The sequence below is a fragment of the Rutilus rutilus genome, assembly GCF_951802725.1.
Source record: "Rutilus rutilus genome assembly, chromosome: 12".
In the NCBI taxonomy this organism is placed as follows: Eukaryota; Metazoa; Chordata; class Actinopteri; order Cypriniformes; family Leuciscidae; genus Rutilus; species Rutilus rutilus.
In genome coordinates this window covers 30,563,878-30,585,335 of record NC_140217.1, presented here as the reverse complement: position 1 = coordinate 30,585,335, position 21,458 = coordinate 30,563,878, and the positions used below count along the sequence as shown (strand labels likewise).

Genomic DNA, 21,458 nt, shown 5'->3' with positions numbered 1-21,458 from the left:
ACACACATGCACACGCACTATACAATTATTATTTAAATGTAGAAGCTGATATTATTTGCTACTATTCTCTCAAAAGTGCAAAGATGTAAATCATCTACACTTTGGTATTCTAATCATTTTTGTAAAGTGTTTGAAGCACACATCCTATGTTGCTTTTTTTAGTTAAAAAACAGAAATAAATAACTTGAGCAACTCTCTTTTTTTACTTTTTTTAATTTCTTTTTCATTAAATGTATGTTTCTATAAAATTACAAAATCAAACAAATAAGGGTTTAAGTTGTATTTAGATGTCTTTTGATAACAGGGTAACAATTAATTTAGTGTTTAGTTTGACCGTCTGAGGTCAACATTTTCTGAAGGTTAACCTCCTTTTTTTTACTTACTTAAAAAAAAACTTAAACTCTTAAAACACTCAGTTCAAGGCCTTATGTTGTACCTTATTCGTTGAAAATGATTCAAATAACTTTGATGCATATTACAGATAAATTAGTTATTTAATCCAGTCTAACAAGCAGTGGAGACCTCAGAAATTTGCCAATTCATAACTGCTTTGGGCATTTTTGAAAGTCAGTGATGTAGATTTACAAAAGCTGAGCTAAAGATTCTCTGAGATGGAAGATATATGGGCACAGTGTAGATTTCTCATCCTTGCACAATGTACATGTGCAAAACTAATGCGCTAGAACAGTAGTGCAGGTAGATTGTAATGTGATTGAGGCTGCATAGCATGCTGTGTGCTATATGATCTATGGAAGTTGCTAATGGCTATCACTATATTGCGCTGAACCGGCCCCTGCACCTCAGCAGTCTGTCTTGGGGCTGCAGTATCTCATGTCTGCTGTTAGGGAGCATAGCCAAATGCTGTAGAAAAAGGCCCCACATGCAGAAGATGCTGCTGCCTCTCTCGCAGCTGCTGTTAGGGACCATAGCCAAACTCCCACTGAAGTGAAAGTGTGAGCTAAAGTAAGTGGGGCTGCAGTGCCACACTTTGGTGATGTCAGGGATTGCAGATGATATCAATTCATCAAATAAAACAATTCTTTTTGACAAACATGCATCATTTTATTAGATTAATTTACCATAACAAAAATGAAAAATATGTGAATTAATATTACAAAAAGTAAAGAAATGAAATGAGCATTCAGAAATGATGGCCTAATTAAATGCTGATATTGAAATAAATCCTTTTCTCTGTTTTGTTTCGAAGGCGTTTGAGGATGTGTACATTGAACAGAGGAAAACCATCCAGATCATCCTACAATATGCAGACAGTGTCTTCACATACATCTTCATCCTCGAAATGTTGCTAAAATGGGTGGCCTATGGGTTCGTCAAATACTTCACCAATGCATGGTGCTGGCTGGACTTCTTCATTGTGGATGTAAGTAACTTATAGTATGTCCATAAATCACAACCATTATCCCTTGCAGTGCCTCATCATGTGATGCTCTCACAATTAACTTAATTTTCACACAGTACAGATGGATTATTCTGCAGATGTATATAGTAGTTTTGATTATTTCATGGTGCATTGTTAGTCATTAGGGTCGATTTACATTGTTTTCCTATTCTATACCTTTTGGTCCTTGTGGTCTGCTTTGAGGTCAGTGGTCATTATCTTAAAATTAGATTTGATTTAGAATGCTTGGTTCTGCGTCACTTACTTTAATCTGTTTATTAGTCGTGTTTCCAACAGTGTCCATGTCTTGACAGTCTTGATAGGGGCGAGCGGTCCATATAAGCTGTGAATGCTTCATTCCCAAGCCATTCGTGGACTCACTAATTAGTATTAACACTATTCCAAAATGAACAAATTTCCTTGTTTGAGGTGTACCATAAAGCTTACATGATAAAATCTTGGTAATATATATGTAACTGTCATTTATTTATTTGCCAGTTCTTCAAATCTGCCAATTACAGAGGGTTTCGCGTAAGCAGATCCACAAACACTCTGTTGTTATGTATCATCATCATCATTGTCCCGCATTCTCATTGGTTTGCTCAAATATGGGGGATTTCTTGCGCAGGGAAAGCTGTCCGCTAATCGCTAGCCCTAGCGGAAAAATGTGCAGTTGCTGTCAGATCTCGTTCAATGAAAATCACGTTGTATTTGATATAAAACTAAATAGACTATCAAATGGGGGGAAAAAGTCATAACTGATACTATTTTCATAGTATTTCATTTTCTCCACAGTGAAATTAATTTTTTACAAAATCTTTTAAAGACAGTAGTTGTGTAGACCTACTGTAACTATCAGAGGCCATTAATCGATATTCTATGCATTTGTTAAAGACACTAGTGGCGGTGGCACCATAGATTAATTACTTTGTTTTGAATTACTATTGCTACGTTCAATAAAAGGTCCAACATATTAAGAATAATTTTAGCTGTTTTGCTATGTGTCATGAGAGTAAGCAACTGAGTAGCTAACACTCTGTATAGAGCGAATGCGAGAGTCTCGCTTTTAATAAACCCATCCATCGTATTTGCAACGGGCACTTTTTTTGACATGACGCACCATCCAGAATACCCTGTTTAAGATATATATGTACTGAAAAATGTTATGAAAAATTGTTTACTGTTGAACAGAAAGGTACAGAAACATTGTTATCTTCTTTTATTTAATTTCCAGATATATTATGATGTATTATTATTTCCTTCTTTCACAAAATAAACAGTCAGCAAAAAAAACTACTCAATGTAAATGTTAGGTATATGAACAAATTGAGCCTGAATTCGTTTACTCATGAAAACAGAAGAATATTTTACATTTTTAAATGTATAATTTTATATCTATTATAAATATTTCCGTTAGTTGAAACCACATAGGAAAATACCACCATTTAATATGACTCATTCATTTTCCTTTTCCATGTCAAAAGATTCAAGTGACTAAATTTAGTGTGAAATCCAGGTTCAAAAACCAGCAAATCATCCAAAATTTATGGAATTATTAATTAATTTGAATCAATCATTAATCTTTGTAGAATGTTACATATGCAATTCACTTTGAAAAGGTGATTTTATCGGAAGCAGGAATTTCCTTGCTTTTAAAAAAAATGCTATGTACAGTAGATATATACGAGCCATATTTTTGTAAATAAGGCTTCAAAAATTGGTCATTTGGAAATGGCTGATTTAAGCACATCAACATGACTGCCCATGTTTACATACATAGCCTGTTTTTGTATGCAGCAATTTGGCAGGGCCAAATTTGTGTTCTATGTGGATGAAAGTCCTAAACGCAAGTGTTTCCAATTGCTAGTTATTGTCCCTGACAGGTACTGTAACCTTGTCTCTCTATAGTGCTGATGGACACAGAGGGCCTGAGGGGGCATAAGAGGGCCAGGAATTGAGGGTCCAGGGTAAGGTCTTTGTTAGGACTCTCTTGTTCTTTTACAGGAGTTCCTCTCTCTTTGCCTCCTTACTCTCCCAAACTGCCCTGTTACCCTAATGACTCTCAAATGGTCTCGTCTGTACAGTACACGGTTGGTGTTTGTACGTATTGTGTGTATTTTGTGTGTACAAAGTACAGTGAATGTGCTTCTAAGTTTGTGCACACCTCTTCTCTATATGTGTCCCTTCACCTCTGTTTTTTGTGTTTCTCAACCACAAGTTTCCTTCCAGGTTTGCTGTAAGCTGCTTTTCAAGCTTCGTCTGCCTGCGATATCAAAAATGAATCGCACAATAAGATCAAAAGTGCAAACATTTGGGTCGCCCAACATACAGTACCTATGACTGGTTAACCCCATGTTTAACCTGAATCTCTCTCCTTCTTTCTCTCTCTGTTGTTGAATACACATATATGCATACATACATGAGCAAACCCTTCTATATGTATGTATATATCTGTTTACTGCCTCTCCAGCTCAGTGTCAAAGTAGGGTCCTCTCTCTTTCTCCCCGACATCCTCCTTGACTCTAACACTTTGGCCCATCTCTTTCTCTCTTCCTCCCTTCCTCTTTCTCTCTTTGTATAGGTGTCTATAGTCAGCCTTATAGCTAATGCGCTGGGCTACTCAGACTTGGGCCCCATAAAGTCCCTGAGGACTTTGAGGGCTCTCAGGCCCCTGAGAGCCTTGTCCCGGTTTGAGGGCATGAGGGTAAGATCCAGGGCTGCCTTATGCATGCCAGTCACTCTGTGAGAACACGACTGCATGCCGAAAACCACCATTGTGCAGAAAGCAAAATCACAGCTAAAGAAGAATAAGCAAACCTACCAGGATTCTGGAAATCCACATGACATTGTTTTGGCTAAACCTATCCTTCAAGTGCATGTATTTGAAAACTCTTCGCATGGAAAACCTTTTCAACATTGCGTCATGATGCAGCTGAAATATGAAGATTTAGCTTCCTTTTATTGATTTGTTTGATGTCTGGAAGAATAATGAAATTCATTTTCCATTCAACTGACATAGAAAATAATCTTATAGCAACTTTTGGGGAAACTTATGGTTTTTAGTGAGAGAGGATATTATATGAAGCTGCCTCATCACAACCATTAATTAATTTTTTTCTGTTTTTTAATTGGGCTAAGATCGCTATCATTCATGCAACATTAGTCAAAGGCCTTTTTGTGATGTTTCAAACATCCAAATGCCTTAATGGTTCATTGTTTCTCTCAAAGTACCTCTGTCATTTGCTCAAGTCGTCCTCCAGCCTGAACCCCAGTTCCCATGCTCTGTCTTCACCATGCTCTTTTTTGCAACCCAATACTTGTCCATCCATTCCTGCATCCTTACTCCAGTCATTAGCAAATACTGTGGGGAAAAAAGACAAAACTTTCCTTTTTCTCAGAATGTGTCATTTATAATGTATTCTGATTAAGCAAAGACCTTTGCCGGTAGGTCCAGGTGACCATATTTTAGGGTTAAATATCAAGAACATGAGCCAGATCGTTTGATCTAACAGCGAGTCAACATGGTTAATATTAATCCATTAATCTTATTGGATTTTTATCCATCAGTTTTCCTCACAAACAAACAAATGTTTTTCATTTATGTCAAATAATTTTGTCAGTCCTTTAAGCCAAACGTTAAGGACTAATAGGTAATGCAAAGAAAAGCAACATAATTAGACAGTAGAATGGTTTCTTAATAGTTCATTAATCAGTGAAATTTAGAATTTGCATCAGATTTAAAACTAGATTATTGTAGCCTAATCTGTTTTTTTCCACTCAAGTACTGAATTACTTTTCTTTGTATCCACTCAGTTGTTCATAATCTGGTTTCATCTCTTTGCATCGCATATCATGAAGAATGCATGTTCTTGAAGGTGTAAGCAGAAAGTCATGTTCCCCTCCGTGGTTCTGTCGTAGCTAATCTCTGAGATTGCATAACCACCTCATTGGCATCCTTTTGATAGATTCATACACTTTGGAAAAACAACAATAAATTTAAGTTGCACTAATTTATGAAGGTCTGAACTGAACTTTGAGGACCCTGATTTGTGTAAAGATCACTAATTAATAGGTTTGGAAAACGAAAATCGATTCCAATTCTAGAATCGGATACTTAAAGGTCAGGAATCTGATATTTGTAATAAAATTAAAATTTTGATTCCGCTTATCGATTGCTGTGTGCAAATTCTAATGTGATTTCAAACCATTTTCAAGCTCAAGAAGACGAGAAAGAGAACTCAAATCGGCATTCGCACCGAAAGCTGTTTTCTTTGCGCACACATTCTAAGCATACACACAGAGAGACGCCTCTCATATAGTGCCCGATACTAAATTGAGTTCTTGTGCGTGTCTTCTTGCTCTTGAATGCATAAATACACACAAAATTCTGTCAAAATATCCTCGTAAACACAGTCGGTTTTGTCTTAATTGAATGTAAACAGTTGAGAAAGAAAAAGCATGTGTAACAGTATATTGGATCCTGCATGAGGTCTTAAAGTGACAGCAGCCAAATAAATCTGCTGCAGACTGTGTCATTAACATTAATCAAAGAAAAAGAAAATCACTCTGTGATCTTGACTGAATGACTTTTGGAACTCTTATAAGGATTAATCTATATTTTATTTATTTAAAAGGAAACTATGCAGTGTTATTTTACATTTGATTACAATTTCTGTACCTGAACTTTGTTCAGTTGTATTTATTTGTTCTTATTTTATTACTGTTTACTTGTCTTTAATAATGTTTGAAATGTATATTATTTAGTCTAGTTGTTTTTGCTGTGGTATTTTTATTAAAACCATAAGAAACGGTTATTGTTCTTTAGGCTGCTGATTTTTTGTTGGCTGCTGATTTTTGTGCATGGAAATCAGCTACAACAAAACGTTTTGCCAAAAGACACAGAATAAATATATTTGATATAAATGTTTGACTAAATGCTGGAAATTGAAACCGGGAATCGATAAGAATTGGAATCAATAAGCAGAGGCAGAATCGGAATCACTAAAATTCAAACGATACCCAACCCTACTAATTAATAAGTTAGTAAAAATCATTGACATGATTAACTAACTATGTGGGGGTGGGGTGGGGGGCATGGCTGTTGCTAGGATTGACGCCCTGCATGCACTGTTACTGGCTGAACATTTTGACATCACGTAACCAGTGTGCTGACATCTCAGCTTTTCTGTGTACCATAAATGAGAGGTGATTGGGAGGGTGGGAGTCTTCCTCTACAACAGTGGTTTTTAATCCTGGTCCTGGGCTCTGAACATTTTGTATATCTCTCTAATCTGACCCATCTGACACTGGACCAGGATTGAAAACCACTGCTCTACAATGTCTACCTTTACATTTCAACCACAAATGGGATGGGTAGTTTTCTCTTAATATCTGGGTTCTTTCATGACACTAAGCAGTGTACTGGTATGGCAAGAGAGAAAAAATATTTGGCTGTTATGTATATATGAGCAATAATAATTCAAAAGTGGCAATGGTCTACAATTTTAATTCCACATGTCCTCAGGATACCAGCATTGTTTTGCTTCTGCTTGTTTCTTACTACTTGACTCACCATTGCCAAGCATGAAATTGCTACCCATTCATATTTTTGAAAACTCAAATTACTTATATTTAGTAGAATTCTGGATTCTTTAGATATTATAGCATTTATAATAATATTTGTATCCAATCATCTGAATGGGTAGGAATATTGACTTATTGGCAAATAAGGTAGCAAGTAAGTCGTGATAAGCAAATCATGTGATATTCAGCATGCAACTGAGAAAAATCAGTACTGCTATCCTGCAAAAAAACGTTAAAATTTCACTTTAAATAAAACATTTAATCAAACACTAACAGTAAGAGTTGTATTGCATTTTGTATGTATAACCATTGCCATTTTAATGATCACTTTGTAGTTGTTTTTAACCTATAGCTTTAAAAAAAAAAGAAGCATATTAATTTATATTTGGAGGATCAAGCCATACCATTTTACATCTTAGTGCTGTCATCTTTAGAATGTACATTAATTTATAATATATTTGTGTATTTATCTCCATGCTCTTTAACAAAAAAAATTCTAATTTGACTTTTGAGTAATTCATTTTTAAGAGGTCAAAAACATAGGAGTAAATCTTAGGTATAATCACCTCTACCGCCTTAACCTTTTCGCAAACTTATATTAGTGATACTATATTTGCATGTATATACATGCATTGATAATACTGATCAACAAATGCCTATATAATACTATTTATTTGTTGTTACTGAACAACAAAAACTAGATATTGTTCCAAAAGAGATAAGTTTACCTTTTTGAGTTTGACTAAACGTGTAGAGGCCTTTGTAGTAGAGGAACATTGGATTGCTTTCAAAAGAGCTTGGAGATATCCACATTCCATGTTTAACATCTGAACATCAGAATAGCTCAATTTTGCTCTAACTTTCTCTTTCCTTATCTCTCCTTTTCTTTTCTTTTCTTTCTCCCTCTCAAACACTGAAATCCATCCCCCCTTCATTGCCCACTTCCCCCAATCTGTTTTTTCCCCTCTGTAGGTTGTCGTTAATGCTTTAGTGGGTGCCATTCCCTCCATTATGAATGTGCTGTTGGTGTGTTTGATCTTCTGGCTGATCTTCAGTATTATGGGTGTCAACCTGTTTGCTGGGAAGTACTATTACTGCTTCAATGAAACTTCAGAGGAGTATTTTAAACCTGACATTGTCAACAACAAGACAGAATGCTTTGCTCTCATCGATAGTAACAACACAGAAGTTCGCTGGAAGAACGTGAAGATCAACTTCGATAATGTAGGCGCAGGTTACCTGGCACTCTTGCAAGTGGTAAGCCATTGTCTTTAACCACACACATCTTCTGTGTGTCAGTTGTTTGAATACCATGATCCAAGTTCTTGCTCAGGGAACACAAGTCTCTTAATCTGCTCAAATACAGGGGTTGGACAATGAAACTGAAACACTGGCCAATATAGTGTTGAAGGTTTCATGCCTATATACATGTGGCCTTGGTTGAATTAGCAAAGCAATAGCACAACTGTATATCAAATATTGCAATCCACACAACATAATTTGAGACATATCTGAGTTCAAAAGGGGACAAATTGTTGTTGCATATCACGCTGGCTCATCTGTGACCAGGACAGCAAGTCTTTGTGGTGTATCGCGAGCTATGGTGTCCAGGGTAATGTCAGCATACCATCACGAAGGACGAACCACATCCAACAGGAGTAACTGTTGACGCAAAAGGAAGCTGTCTGAAAGGGATGTTTAGGTACCAACTCGGTTTGTATCCAAAAAACAAAACCACAGCTGCCCAACTAACTGAAGAATTAAGTGATGTTAATTAAGTTAATTGAAGTGATTAAGCATCAGTGATGGTTTGGGCTGCAATATCATGGCATTTCCTTCTGTGCTTGATGGGGGCGTCACTTCCAAGGACTACCGCACCATTCTGGAGGACCATGTGCACCTAATGTTTCAAACATTGTACCCGGAAAGAGGTGCCATGTATCAGCATGATAATGCACCATACACACAGCAAGACTTGTGACAGAATGGTTTAATGACCATGAACGTAAAGTCCCATGGCCTGCACAGCATTTTTGAGCCACTTTGGGGTATTTTGGAGGAGCATGTCATAAAACGTTTTCCTCCACCAACATCACATAGTGACGCACTGTTCTGGAAGTGGAATGGTTCAAAATCCCTCTGGCCACTGTAGAGGACTTGCATTTGTCATTCTCAAGATGAATTGATGCTGTATTGGCCACAAAAGCCAATACCATACTAAAACCAGGGTTTTCGGTTTCATTGTCCAACTCCCTGTACATAAACTCTTAAGAGGATAAACCCAAGTAACCAAATAAACCCATTGTTCATAAGCATAAAACAATCATAAAGAACATTAATTTCTGCTGCTGTGCATGGCTTTGAGTTTGTTTTTTCTCCATGTGACCTAGGCCACATTCAAAGGCTGGATGGACATCATGTATGCTGCTGTGGATTCCAGAAAGGTGCAGATGTTTTATAGTTACACACTATATCAGCTCTATATTTCTTTATAGTTTGACATTACTGACTTAGTTCAAGCGAGTCACTTTTTGCATATTGTTGCTTGCAGGTGGAGGACCAGCCCATCTATGAGGACAACATCTACATGTATATTTATTTTGTCATCTTCATAATCTTCGGCTCCTTCTTCACTCTAAATCTCTTCATTGGTGTCATCATTGACAACTTTAACCAACAGAAGAAAAAGATAAGTGTTCAGTCTCTTTTTCACCTCTACAAAGCTGACTTCGCCCGAGTATCTTCTCTATTCTTTGCACTTTCGCTCTTTGGGCCCTATCTTACACCCGGCGCAATGCAGCGCCAAGCGCAACGCAAGTGTTTTTTGCTAGTTTCAGTCCGACGCAGTTATAATTTTCACGTCCTGCGGCACTTTGTTTAAATAGCAAATGCATTTGCGGCCATTTGTGCGCCGCGGTCTGAAAACGAGGTGTGTTCTGGCGCATTGTTGGCACGTTGCTATTTTGAGGCAACTGAAACCTGGTCTAAAGTCAATGGCGCAATATTTTTTTGGTTATTTAATGAGCGCGTTAGTAATCTGCACCTATAGGCGGATCCACAATGTGCGTACACTCTGCTTATTAAACACACAGGGACGCACAGCAGCACACAAACATGCCAAATATTTAAAATAAAAGGATTACAATGTAAAAGATTTTTATTGTGTGCATAAAGATATGGTGGAATCCGGCTTGTCCTGTAGATGGTCTGCTTGCGCATTTTTACCTCGCGTCTTTCCACTATTAAATTTTGCCATATAAATAGCGAATCTGCCATGGCACAAGTGCAACTGGCATTTAAAGGTGAACTAAGTAACTTTTTTTACCTTAACTGAACAGCTTCGGAGTCATTGGAATGGTTATATTACTTATTTCGGGTTGAATGGTGGTCGTTTCGCACCCCCCTGGTGCCCGTGAGCGGAAAATACGCACTTGCAACTTTGGGGCGGCGGGCCGCCGGCCGACGCGTCAGGAAGTATCGCGTGATATCAGGTCTCGCGATGTAAACAATTGCTTTACGGCCAAAATAAATCTGCTAAAATGCCGTCATTTTTGCGCTCCCTCACGCTGTTCGAACCCGAATGAAGAAGACGTTTTAAAGAATATCCCATCTGCTTTGATGTCGTTGATCTGCTAGCCTCTGGTGTCTGAGAATAGCCAACGAGTTTTTACAACAGTGTTGTCAAATATCTATTCCGAAGCTGTGGGGGGAGCTCTAGAGAGAAACCTGCTAGCAAAAAGCGAGAATACAGCGAAGAAATCCCGAAGTTACTGAGCCCTGCTTTAAAGGGAATGGGAGATGAGACTCTGATTGGTTTAACGTACGTAAATCCCAAAACACACCCCCATTACTCCCTTTTAGACCATGCGCCTGGCGCGCCGACCATTTTCCCGTTGTTAAACTAGCAAAAGTGGATTCGGACACGCCCTAAGTGAACTTGCGTCGTGCGCTTTAGACCATGCGCTTAGATCGTTAAAATAAGGCCCTTTCTCTCTGTACTCCAAGTTATCTCCTATTCTGTCCTTCTAAGACATGCTTTCAGTTAAGTGCTAAATGGTGAAAACAGATTTTACTAAACAATGCAAATTAGCATGAGAGCGCAATTCCCCCAAAAAAGTGCAGATTGGAGTGCAGAGTTCTGTTAAAGTTTAAAATGAAACAACACAAGTCAGGTCATTTCCATAATGACCAACACAATCTACCAAGAGAAGCACAAATTAGCATCTGGTTTAAGACATGCTTTTTTGGCCGTTAAATAATGGCGCAAATACCAATAAATTGACTGGTGCAAACCTTACACTGCGTCTGAAAGGAAAACTCCTACAAATGCATATGTAATAAGGTCAGCTGCAAAAATAACCCTGTTCACTCCTTTTTTAGCACTCATTTTTACTGCGTGTCTTTAATAAATCCTGACAGTAGTTTTTTAACGCCAAAAGAGGGTTTGCGCTGGCACAAACTGTTAGTAAATCTGGCCCTTAGTATGTTATGCTGTGGGTCTGTATGGACATGTACCCCATTTGAGCACATATGGTTGAGCAAGATCAGGTTGTAACCAGTCTTCTTTTGTCCCTATACTTTGGAGGTCAGGATATCTTCATGACAGAAGAACAGAAAAAATACTACAATGCCATGAAGAAACTGGGATCAAAGAAGCCACAGAAACCTATTCCTAGACCTCTGGTAAGCATTTAGGTCTGGGAAATCTTTTTAGCAGCAAAAATGTGTGATAAAAGTTAAAACAGACAATTTAATTCAAAATTGACTTTTGAATAAACCACTGCATCCAATTAGTATGACAGAACACTGTTTTTTACTTTATCTATGTCAGTGCTACTTAAAAAAACAAGTTCATTGGCTGCTCCCATGAACTGTCCAGTGACAGACTATAAAAAAGCATTTGGCAAAAGGATAAAGAAAATGTTCAATGTAAATGTTTTAAAAATGCAATTTAAACATTGCTTTAAAAATGTGTTACTTTAGTTTCTCAAGTTTTAATTTGTATTTGCCTGTCATCAGAATATATTTTTCTAAATGTATTATTTTATTTGTTATTTTTAACTATATTTGTAACCGTTAATTAAATTTTATTTTGTCATTTATTTACATTTGTTATTGACAACTGATTTCTTCATTTTAATTTTAAGTAACATTCCTAGTCCCCCGTACTAATCCTCCTTTCTTCTGTATTTCTTCTACTTTTCCTTTTCTTACAGAACCCAGTCCAGGGGATGGTATTTGACTTTGTCACTCAGCAGGCCTTTGACATTTCAATCATGATACTCATCTGTCTTAACATGGTAACCATGATGGTGGAAACAGATGATCAGTCACCTGAGACAGAGAACATCTTATACTGGGTAAACTTCATATTTATTGTGGCCTTCACTGGTGAATTTGTCCTGAAACTCTTTGCTCTGCGACACTACTATTTCACCAATGGTTGGAACGTCTTTGACTGCGTTGTCGTCATTCTGTCCATTGTGGGTGAGTGCTGTTTCCAAATGTTATTTTTCTATTTTTCTTGACATATCCTTTCACATTCTTTGAGCTATGGACAATTTTGTAATTTGCTTTTGCTTCATTTTTCAGGTATGTTCCTGGCAGACCTCATTGAGAAGTACTTTGTGTCACCAACTTTGTTCAGGGTAATCCGTCTGGCTCGAATTGGCCGCATCCTCCGTCTAATCAAAGGAGCTAAGGGCATCCGGACATTACTGTTTGCTTTGATGATGTCACTTCCTGCACTGTTCAACATCGGCCTGTTGCTTTTCCTAGTCATGTTCATTTTCTCTATCTTTGGCATGTCTAACTTTGCCTACGTGAAACGAGAAGTAGGAATTGATGACATGTATAACTTTGAAACCTTTGGCAACAGCATGATCTGTCTATTCATGATCACCACATCAGCTGGTTGGGATGGCCTCTTGGCTCCTATCTTGAACTATCCGCCTGATTGCGACCCAAACAAGGAGAACCCAGGAACCACGGTTAAGGGCAACTGTGGCAATCCCTCAGTGGGAATCTTCTTCTTTGTAATGTACATTATTGTGTCCTTCCTGATTGTGGTGAACATGTACATCGCTATCATCTTGGAGAACTTCAGTGTTGCCACTGAGGAGAGTGCTGATCCACTGTGCGAAGATGACTTTGAGTCCTTCTATGAAATCTGGGAGAAATTCGACCCCGATGCTTCGCAGTTCATCACCTTTGCCAAGCTGCCAGACTTTGCGGATACATTAGAACATCCTCTCCGTGTGCCAAAGCCAAACATCATCGAGCTGATCGCCATGGACATGCCCATGGTGAGTGGCGACCGCATTCACTGCTTGGACATTCTGTTTGCCTTTACTAAGCGTGTGCTAGGCGACAGCGGCGACCTGGATATGATGCGACAGCAAATGGAGGAGCGCTTTGTGGCGGCAAATCCTTCCAAGGTGTCGTACGAGCCCATCACCACCACGCTGCGCCGTAAGCAGGAGGAGGTGTCAGCTGTCATGATCCAGAGGGCATACCGTGGCCACCTGGCGCGCAGAGGCTTCATCTGCAAACGCCGACCTGCCAACAACAAACTGGAGAACGGAGGGGCCAATCAGGAAAAGAAAGAGGGCACACCTTCCACTGCATCCCTGCCATCCTATGACAGTGTAACCAAGCCCGAGAAAGAGAAGCAGGACGACAACAACGAAGGCAAGGCCCGCAAGGAGAAAGGCCGAAACCAAAAAGACGTCAGGGAATCCAAGTGTTAAGACTGCTGCGATAAAACTCATGGACAGTGATAATGATCATGACGATATTATAACAAAAACTGTCATTTCAAGCGAATGGAAACCCTGATTAAACTATACAGATGTACAGATTAATTTCATTTAAGGGGAAAAAACAAAGCCGAAGTAACACGACAAAAAATTGTTTACAAACGTCACTGGTGTATCGAGGCAAAGAAAAGTGTTGGGGTTCCTCAAAGCTTGAAAAACTCTTTACAAGTTAAACCAAACATAATCAGCTTCCTGTGTGACACTGTTGCATCAAGACTTGATTTAAACAGAATCAAATACGAACTTAAAAAGACCGATACTTGATCAAGTGTATTTTAGAGGGCTATATCGCGCTTCAGTATGGAACTCTTCACCGAGCAGGAATGTGATAATCCAAGGAAATCTAGGATCGAATCCCATGCTTCTGAACTGCGTCGGCGAACTTTCCATGCAGAAAACAAACACTCATTCATGAAAGAAGCGGCTTCCCGAAGTGGATTGCGAAGGAGTCTGCACCGTTTCATTTCACATGTGTAAGAACTCAACGTTACCGTGAGAGTGAGCAGGATAGACATGAGTGTGGAACAAAACTAAGAGTCTGGCTGATTCCAACGGTCTCTTTGCGTTTGTTAGTGTCGAATATATTTTACATGGTCTTTACATTATTTGAGCGGCAAAAAAGGAGAAATGGGAGGAAAAAAATGAATTAACATTTAACATTTTGCCCATGTCACCCTCAGTAACTGTGTCATGATAACTTTGTTATACCTGCATCAAAAGGCTTTTTCTACATGGGCTTTCACACCGATAGGACCGGGGGCAATAACCAGGGGCCCCCAATACACATCTCCAAATGAATAATAAATTATTGTGCTTGTTCAATGCATAGAAATGACTTGCATGATGGCATGTTTTGATCAGAAATTTTGCATGAGTAATCATAGTCCACAAAACACTAATACAGACCACCACAGTGGCTTGACGATGTTTTAGGCTGTCCACTGGCTAAATTTATGACCAGAAATCAAATTTCATTTGATACTGAGAAACCCGAATTGGGCCTAAGATGCTAGACTGCATCTTCTCCTCTACTTAACATTATGAAATAGATTATCAAACATTAGGACAGAATTTGGGATTGGCTTCAGATGGTGCAAAATGCCTGTGACTAATCAGTGGCTAACGTACATTGAAACAAAGACTAGCATTGTGGCACATTATTGGAGAGGAAGGATACAAGGGACATCCCATTTTTTTTGCTGCTCAGGAGATAATGAATGGGAAAACTAAATGTTGGAATGTGTGTGAATGGAGACTGGAGGAAAATGATACAAAAAATAACACTGTAATTCCTAAAGCTTCTTATTTTATTTGTATGCAGCAATATTGCTTACCTCACCTACAGCACTACCTGCGCTGCGGGTCATATGGTAGGTGGGTCCAGGGAGGGGCAAGAGGGTGGGGTGGGGGTCAAAGTTTTGGGCATTATTAGGGGTGTAGCAAGTTGGTTGGCATTTTTAATCCTCATCAGGGGTTAGATGAGAAGATCTCTAACTGTTTTGAGAAAGTGGCAGTTTTTTTTATTTTAGAAAAATAGAATTATGATACTTTTTCATTTGATTTTTACATGCTATATTACTTTGAAGAGCTCTGCAGCGTGTCTACGTCTAGTCTCGTCACGGTTTGTCCCTCGAGGATCAGCCGGACATTTTTATCCGTGTATAAAGCCATCACATCTTCAGCAATGGTTTGATTGTAGCCAGGACAACAGGACAGGACTTGAGAGAGACAGCGGGATGGTTGGGCAGTCACAGCTGTTTAAGGAGAAGCCAAAGATGTTTGTCTGATTATTCGGTGTGTGCAATTTGTGTCTGGAAGTTTCTGGAATGTCTCAGGAGTGGAGCGATCCTCTCCTGCTTAACACTTTCAGACAGACTGATGCTTGTTGACTTTCCCCATTTTTCTCAGGATACAACACAGATGTATCATGCGACTCTGATGTGATCAATAAGGGCCTTCAGTAGGTCCCGAGAATGTTTGTAATATGGGGTGGAGCTAAAGCAGGAGCGCTCCCACCACATTGAACTCTCATGTAGAGAGAAGAGCAGGGCTATCTGACACAGAGCCGAGCTTCAGAGATTTCGGGCCGTAATAAAAGTGTTGTTGTGGCATTGGCGATGAGATGAGCTCCAGACTGAAAATACTGAGGGCCTTGGTTTTAAATGTGCAGTTATTCGACCCCTGGTCAGCCTTGTTTTTCATCAGTAGACCACCACACTAATGCCAAATACCCATTAGGCACTGGTCCCACAGCAGCTTACTGTGAGCCGGGCAACTCCACACATCAGTGCAACGACATTTTCAGTTTCTGTTAGTGATGTCAGCGGTTTTCCCTTACCTTTCATCTGGTGTCGATGGTCCAGTTGCTGCATGCGAGGGTGTTGACCTGAACCAAAACAAACAAACAAACAAACAAACAAAAACTCTGCTCAGCAAAGCTCAGCCATTCTCATTTATGCAGCCATGCAGGCTCAACTGTATAAACAACAACACAATGAGCAAATAACAGATCATACACTCATTTAAAAACAAAAATGAATGAAAAATCAGTTAAAAAATATATTGTACAGTATAGGCTATGTTGTAAGCAGCACAAAATGCTGAAAAGTTAAGAATGAACTTTTTAAGAGACTATAAATAATGTAATATATAATTTTATTTTAACAGCATGCATAGTTTTTTGTAAATACAGAAATACTATAAAAAAAAAAAAACTACTGCTATTAATCTAATACTGAAAAATGATTATAACCTTGATAGAATGGCTTCACTCATTGCCCTGGTCTCACTAGGTAGACTGTGACATATTTGTTAGAAGGTGTAGATTTTTTGACACACTTTTCACATTAAAGAGGGGAATCCAATATATGTTAAATGCAAAAAGTATATATAAATCTATACATCAATCAAGACATATATAGAGCTATACAACATATGTATCTATGTATACATGTATATGTACATATGTGTATATATATGCACACATATACATATGTAAGTATATATGATATGAGAGCACTGTCCTCCTCTGTGTTGACCTCTGCTTGGAGTGGAGAGGAAGCACTACTGGCTGTCATTTTCTCGCGTTCTTCTTTCTTTCGTGCAATACATTCGGTGAACGACCAAAACTCTGACCTGGCCCACACAGTGTGCGCTTGTGTGTGTGTTTGAGACGTTTGGGTTTGAGCGAGTGATGTCTGTGTGCGTGCGCGGGTCTAGCTTTCGATGCACGATGATGTACTGGCTGCTCGCTATGGCTTATGTCGCCCGTTTTTGGGAGGGGAATGCACTACCAGCAATTCATTTACACCCTGTGTGAATACATCCTACCATCTCCAACTCACATACTACGTACATATGCACTGGACGCCACATGTTCTTCCCCCATAAACCCTGTTTTCATCTTCCGGCTTAATCGGCAAATGCCATGATCTTTCAGTCCGCGTCTGAGAAAGCGAGTGTGTGCGTGCGTGCGTGCGTGTGCGTGCGTGTGGGGTGGGGTTGGAGGGGACGAAGTGTGTGTGTGGCCGTTTGGTCACTTTAAATGTGTGTGATGCAGCTTGACTTAAGCTTAGCTTGTTCTTCATCTCTTAGATACACAGCAATGCAATTTGCAGTCTTAGGTTTGGTTAGGCTTTATATTATGCTTTTCTTGTCTTTGTATGTTTGTTTAAGGTGCCTTTTGCTGCCAATTTTGTTTGTCAAAAATGTAGATGATGTTGCATAAAATTCTCCTAAACAAGTGGAGCTTGTTTCAAATGAGCACTGGGAGAAAGAACTGAACTAAAGAATGTCTGTGACATCTATTAAAAAGCAAAAAAATTACAAAATAATAAAAATGAACAAAAAAATTACAAAATACAACAACAAAAAAAATTACAAAAAGAGGAAAAAAAGAAAAGAAAAAAGAAAACTTAACTGGCATCAGCCTGACTTCATCATCAGAGATTGTCAAATAGCATGGGGTGGGAAATGGAGTGTGTTGGTCACTCGATTAATCTCTTAAAGGTTGAGTCTGTTGAAAGAGAAACAGTTTGCCTTCTGTGCTCAGCTTATGTTAATTTTCAGCCACTTCTTTTTATTTTTCTATAAATACTGATTTCTGTCTATTATTTTGTAGCATGACTGAGATGCTATTTCCTTCATTTGCTGAAAATAATTCCAAGTGGTTTTTGGTTCATAAAGTTGTTCTTATCTCTTGCCACTGATGTTGGAGAGGAGAGGGTGTGTTGCACAACCACTTGACTTAGTGAGAATCAGTGAAAGATTGTCTTCATTTGAGCACGAAACCTTTTCCAAACAATAAAGCAGCCTTCCAGTTATCCCTGAGTGCGTGTGTGTTTTTTTTTTTCTTTTCTTTCTTCTGTTAATGATGTTGAACAGTGTACAGTATATAATTTAGGAGGGTGAAAGAGCACTCGCTAAGGCTTTTCACATTTAAAATAGTTAACCTTCTAAACCCTGAGTTATGTTTCAGTCTTTAACATGGGGTTGGAATTTATGTATTCAAGTTTGTATAAGGTCTGTATATACTGCACATTCATAAACTGAGGCCTGGTTTCAGAGACAGGGCTTAGATTAAGCCTGGATTAGGCCTTAGTTCAATTAGGGCATGTTTAGCCTTTATAAGCGTGCCTTAGAAGAAAACATTACTGGTGTGCATCTTGAGACAAAACAATGGCACCGACATATTTTAAGATATCTCAGTGCAAGTTGCTTTCAGTTAAAACAGCGTTTTACTCTGGAAGTAGCTTAAGCCTTGTCTGTTAAACCAGGGGTAAAGTAGAATAACTGGCTGTAGCATTGTTTTTCAGTGCAACAAGTATGTGAACTTAGCATGTTTCCTAAATATCTGCAAACATCTGGTATTTTTATGCTTTAGTACAGTCAAAAAATTACATACAACACCTTTAACAGTTGAGCCTTTAACAGTTGAGCCCAAGCCTCCTCCAAAACGTCACTTTAGAACTAGCAACAAAGGAACGCTGAGTTGTTTCATTGAAGCTTGTATTATTATGAGAGAGAGATCGACAAAGCGAGTGTATTGCATCTAGCTGATATTCTTCAGGTCAATCTTATATTCATAATCACAAAATTTGAATGTCCGCTGATGAAAGCGATATCTTTATTAAAGGTGCTCTAGGTGTCACGCGTTTTGTAGGCCAAACATTTTTTGTCACATACAGCAAACATCTCCTCGCCATCCGCTAGCTGCCTGTCCCGTGAACACACTGTAAAAAATGTGGTGTCTGTAAACACCCCAGGCTCCACAAACGGCAACAAAAACAAACTGGGCTAACCCGCACCACGAAAAATAACAAACTGTTCAGCCAATAACTGACAAGAAGGATTTGGGGTGGGGTTTGGGGGGGTTAGTGCACGGATGAGGCAGGGAGGCAGGGTTTCATATTATTTTGAAGCTTCCCCGGGCGCCGCCATTGATTAGCCGACCCCCACCTGCTGTTAGCATTCCATTGACTCCCATTCATTTTGGCGTCACTATGACAGCGAATAACTTTACATCTGAGGTGTTTAAAGACTCCATTTGTCCATTATTTATTTCTAAAGAAACACGAAAATGTATAAAAGGCTCCATTACCTTGTAGCTTACGTTATGGCCCCGTAGAAGCAGTTTTTGTAAAAATAGTTGCGTCATAACCACGCGACTCTCTGTCGCACAGTAGAGAGATTACCATATGGACAGAAGGAGAAGCTCGCGGGCAATCGGGGGGACGTGGAGGCAAAATGACAAAATAATTAATCAGAATACCTAGCCAAAGTTTCTCCTGCTCCTAGCTCATGGACTGCTCCTACTCACGATCTCCGTCTCTGCAAGTTTCGGAAGGGAATGATTCAGATTTCTCTTGGCACAGCTACTAGAAGACAGACGGGTTGCTCACGTCACATCTACGTCGTCAAGCTCAGTTTGAGTCTGCGCAGTACGCTCGACCCCCAGGAAGTGAGAGCTTCTAATTGACTTCACTTGTCTCCGTTGAATCCAATGGGGTCGCTGTGTCCAGTTTATATACTGTCTATGGGATGAGGAGGAGGAAGGTTTTGTTTGACAATACTTTAAACGTCAACAAGAAGTGACGTCACCCAACATCACTTTTAGAGCACCTTTAAAGTTAGGGTAAGCGATTTTTCAAAAAAGACTGTTGGACATTGTTGATATTTGAATTCAATCCAAACAAACACACCCCTCTCTTCATTGTTCCGCCTCCAAAACTCACCATCCAATCCTAACCGCCCTGCTCCGGCGCTAAACACCGCACACTCTAACTAGCTGCATGGCCTCCGTTGCGCATAGCAGAAGTTTATCATAGCAGAAGCACAAAAAAATAATGCTTCACGAAAAATAAAGCGCAGATGATGAACGAAAAAAGAAAGTACAGTACACAATAGTAATTACAAACAAGAGTTTGTTGTTAGTTGCCAACAGCACAGCAGCTCCATACAAACAATGACACTCAAACCCAGTTACTCACGTGTGGAGTGGAATCAAAGCTTTTCTCTTTGTGTCTCTGTTTCTGCAGTCTTTCTTTTAATCTCCCTCTTCCTCGTTCTCTCTCCTCCACCGTCATACGCCCCATAATGTTGATTGGCTGCACAAGTTTGTTGTTTGTTCATGTGTCAGTCCAACTAACTTACAAACAGCATTTTTCAAATATCGCTTACCCCTCCCCATGACAGCCCCATTACATTTATAAGTTGCGTCTTGTTTACACACACTTCACCTTTTTTCAGTCCCTTTCAATATAAAAGTCTATGCTCCTGACTCACTCATAAAAACAGTCTGAATACCAAATACGCCATGTTATTTATATAAAATATATTTTATTTATATAAAAAACAATAAGTCCAATAGGAAATAAACACAAGCAAACAGTTTATTCAAAAGTACAAAAGCAGCACTAATTAATAATAAATATAACATTATGAAACTTAACTTTGCCCTTGGCCAAATCAATTTGGAAGATTAATAAGACCAAATATTGCCCACTTGATATACCCAAAATGAATTATACTTCATGTTAAAACACTATAAGAGCCAGTGGCAAATTCCCGAAGGACTGGACAAGAGATCTGGGAAAGCAAGTATCTGTGAAAGCGTCTAAACAATTTGTCAAATATGTGCTATGTTTATATACCTATAAGTTGCATATTTGAGGTCTAAATAACTATACTCGCCTAAAAACACAACAACAGTAGTATTTGTAAAATTATGGTGGTTTGCTCGTCCGCCATGACACTTTCCGTGAGAAATGCTGCAAGCGGAGTGATACAAACGGTGTTACGGTTCCCGTGGCGATACTTGTAGAATATTGCATGGCTGGAAAAGGCTCTCAGCCAATCAGAATCGAGAACCATAACGAACTGTTGTATAAAAAAAATCCAAAAGTACCTCCTGGGTCCTCAAGGTATGCATACATCCTCTGTTCAGGAATCACTGTTCTATGGTGTTGCTGGATCCACGCAACATTGACTTTGTAAGGACTGCTGACAAACACTTCCTAAGGTTTCTGTTTTCGGTGTCATTGATAGAGTTGTGTATGTTCCCTTTCTGTGTTCTTATCATGATGAATTGAAGGCTGTGTTGTTGGCTGTTGAAGAGCATTCCTCCACTTCACCCCTGTCAACTGTGAGCCAAACAAAGA

At 39.0% G+C, this 21,458-nt stretch overlaps 1 protein-coding gene across 1 annotated transcript in view; it reads left to right on the top strand.

Moving 5' to 3' along the window:
* scn8ab (sodium channel, voltage gated, type VIII, alpha subunit b) overlaps positions 1-18,404 on the top strand; it is a 54,447-nt gene extending 36,043 nt beyond the window's left edge. The window contains 8 exon segments of the mRNA XM_084425614.1: positions 1,208-1,381; positions 3,981-4,103; positions 7,955-8,239; positions 9,373-9,426; positions 9,534-9,671; positions 11,561-11,665; positions 12,199-12,469; positions 12,575-18,404. Of these exon segments, the coding sequence (XP_084281740.1) occupies positions 1,208-1,381; positions 3,981-4,103; positions 7,955-8,239; positions 9,373-9,426; positions 9,534-9,671; positions 11,561-11,665; positions 12,199-12,469; positions 12,575-13,731 (2,307 nt within the window). The 3' untranslated portion in view covers positions 13,732-18,404.
* The last annotated feature ends 3,054 nt before the right edge of the window (positions 18,405-21,458 follow it).